The following is a 2,833-nucleotide window of genomic DNA, read 5'->3' as shown; positions in this document are numbered from 1 at the left end:
AAATATGTATGTTTTTAAGATAATATTTTAAATTTAAGAAAAAAAACATTTTAAATATTATTAACAAAAAGATTTAAATATTATATTATTTAAATATTTTTATAAATAAATGTACTATTTATAATATTTTTCATTAATATATTTATTTAATTTTGCTTTTTAAAATGACATTTTTTATATAATTTTATAATAATAAAATTAAACAATAATGCCAAACCCATGAAAGCAGATGTGTTGAAAAATCAAAAGATTGGGAAAAAAACAACAATAAAAGAAAAGCTGGAGACACGAAATTGGAAATATTAAAAGGAAAAAAGGTGCACGTGAGCAACACATGTTAATAGTATGCGAGTGCGGGACTCGGCAGGTGAGACACTGAGAAAAGCTAAAACCCTAATTAGCGGTCGGCAACGTTGGGAAAGAGGCAAATCAAAGGAGTGAGGAATCGGGACGATGAATTGGTTGCGTGGTGGCAACGTTGGCATGATAAAGAATTCAATGGTGAGGTGTTTCTCGCAAGAACGCGCAGTGAATGTGAGGAAGATAAACCCTAAGGTTCCGTTCCCTGAAGCTGCTTCCATTTCTCACTCTCTTTACGATATCATCAAGCAGCATGGTCCTCTCACCGTTTCCAGCACCTGGAATTACGCCAAGGTTCTCTATTCTTTCCCACTTAATTTGTAAATGTTTATGCTGCAATCTATTGACTAGAATGTGTTTGTGACTTCTCACATTTCCATGTTTCTTGGCTTGATAAAAATTGATAATGTAGTTCTTTGTGTTTAGTTGAATTTCCCAGAGTGCCTCCAGGCTAAGTTCATTACTGCTATTGTTTGTTTGCTTAATAAGTTTCTCATAAGCTTTTTTTTCTTTGTAATTCTTAACAATTCAACTGTTATTGTTTGGCATGTAAATTTTTAACCATTCATCTGTACTCAACTTTCAGCACTTGCATTTTGGATTCCAATATTTTTTAATATTTGTTGTAGTGGGGAAGCAGTGAGATCTAAAATGATATAGAGGAAAGTGGTATTAAATGATTTATTAGTGTTGGATTTTGATGTGGACCATAGTTATCAAATCGAGAATTGAATCAAGCATCAAAATCCTCATTTTTTGAATCAAGAATTGAGAATTGAAATCAAATGGTAAAGTTCTGTATAACTTTTGAAAAAATCAATTAAAAATAATATATATACACATTTTGTAGATATATTTTCTATTAATTTTATCAAAAGATACTAAAATTCAATTGTAAATAATGTGTATATATAAATTTTAATTTCAATTCATGTACTAAATATAAAATCAAAGTGAACCTAATGTCTTTATTGTGGCCAAGCTCAAAGTATCGAACTAGCAAAGTTATAATTTTAAAACAAAAATAACTAAAACTACCTTGGGGTATTTGCCCCCCCTGTTTTTGTTAATTTGCCCTCATTCTCTCGGGTTTCTGTCATTTCCCCTTCATTTTTTTTTTTGAGTTTGGCCATTTGCTTCCCTTTTCTTTGTCAATCGATTCTGAATGATTCTCATAATTCACCATCGATATTATGTGATTTTTGTCTGATTCTTGGCTACTTATGATTCACACATTATATTTGTATAATTAGGCTAGTGGTTCTATTTCGAGTCTTATGGTTCTAATGACATTGATGTGGACCTAGTGTACTTCAGAGCTGAGTGGTAAAAAAGGATCCGTGCAGCTGAACTCAACTAATCTGAGATTAAGACTTGGTTGCTTTCATTATATTTACTGAATTATAGGAGTTTCTTTTATTCATTGTGTCGCTAAAACCTTTGAAGACTTTAAAACTCTGTCATATGCAATTTTTTCCCCAAAATCTCGTTGTTTAACTTTTTATATGTAGAAAAAAAAATATGATCCTTGTTGGTTTATAGAACTAGTATATCATTTTATTTATTCTTTTGTTCCATAACAGGAGTCTAATATCAGTGGATTGAACAGCAAAACACACATGAAGATAATGCTTAAATGGATGAGGGGGAGGAAGATGCTGAAGCTGTTCTGTAACCAAGTTGGTTCAAGCAAGAAGTTTTTGCATTGCACTTTACCTGAAGAACCACAAACTGACCAACCAAAAGTACCTCAAGAGCTAAATATGCAGGCTAAGAAGACTTCAATAAAAAGGAAAAAACAACAGAAATAAGACGTGTGAGGACCATTACAATATCACATGATTAGGAATGCTTACTAGGACTGTTCCATGTGCAGTGGTCATGCTTCATTTATATGAATTGGTCTTGATACCACCGTTTACCTATTGTCACTGTTCTTGACTGCTTATTTTGCTAATGCCTTCGGCCTTCATTGTACTTCCCCTGGTTCATATTCTATTATGAATTTAATAAAGAAAGAATTGAGAGTCCACATCTAGGTATGTTTTCTTTATGCAGTATATGTTGTGGACATGAAGGTTGGTATAACTTAGCAGATTTAATTTGCTGCAAGACCTTATCAGTCTACTAGTAATTTGTTATAGTTTTTTCATTTCCATAGCTCAGAGTTCAGGGTTCATGCCTTCTTTGCTTGTGCTGCCTTTAGATGTTGTAAACTGTATTATTTCTTTCTCTTCAGGATAAAGAATTTGACTTGTTCACTTTTTAGATAATTTTGACTTCTATCCGTCTGAAAGAGTTGATTAGTTGGTATTATCTATCGTCATGGCATGTCCTGAAGTATGATGAAAAGGTTCATTTTGTTAGATTTTGAATACCTTATGGTGCTAGAAAATGAGTATCCTAATGTTGCAGCGAAAAATCGTGTGATTAAGTAAACTTTGGGATTTGAATAGTCAATGCTTTGTAGGTT

The 2,833-nt window shown here is 32.2% G+C and overlaps 1 protein-coding gene across 1 annotated transcript; it reads left to right on the top strand.

Moving 5' to 3' along the window:
• Window positions 1–316: 316 nt before the first annotated feature.
• On the top strand, window positions 317–2,392 carry LOC122721689. The gene is made up of 2 exons (XM_043950133.1): window positions 317–654; window positions 1,944–2,392. Exons 1-2 carry the CDS (start codon window positions 454–456, stop codon window positions 2,169–2,171), a joined length of 429 nt encoding a protein of 142 aa, XP_043806068.1. The 5' UTR covers window positions 317–453; the 3' UTR covers window positions 2,172–2,392.
• Window positions 2,393–2,833: the final 441 nt, after the last annotated feature.

Source organism: Manihot esculenta, chromosome 1, assembly GCF_001659605.2.
Source record: "Manihot esculenta cultivar AM560-2 chromosome 1, M.esculenta_v8, whole genome shotgun sequence".
In the NCBI taxonomy this organism is placed as follows: Eukaryota; Viridiplantae; Streptophyta; class Magnoliopsida; order Malpighiales; family Euphorbiaceae; genus Manihot; species Manihot esculenta.
The sequence above is the reverse complement of the archived record's forward strand: the minus strand, read 5'-3'. Positions and strand labels throughout refer to the sequence as shown.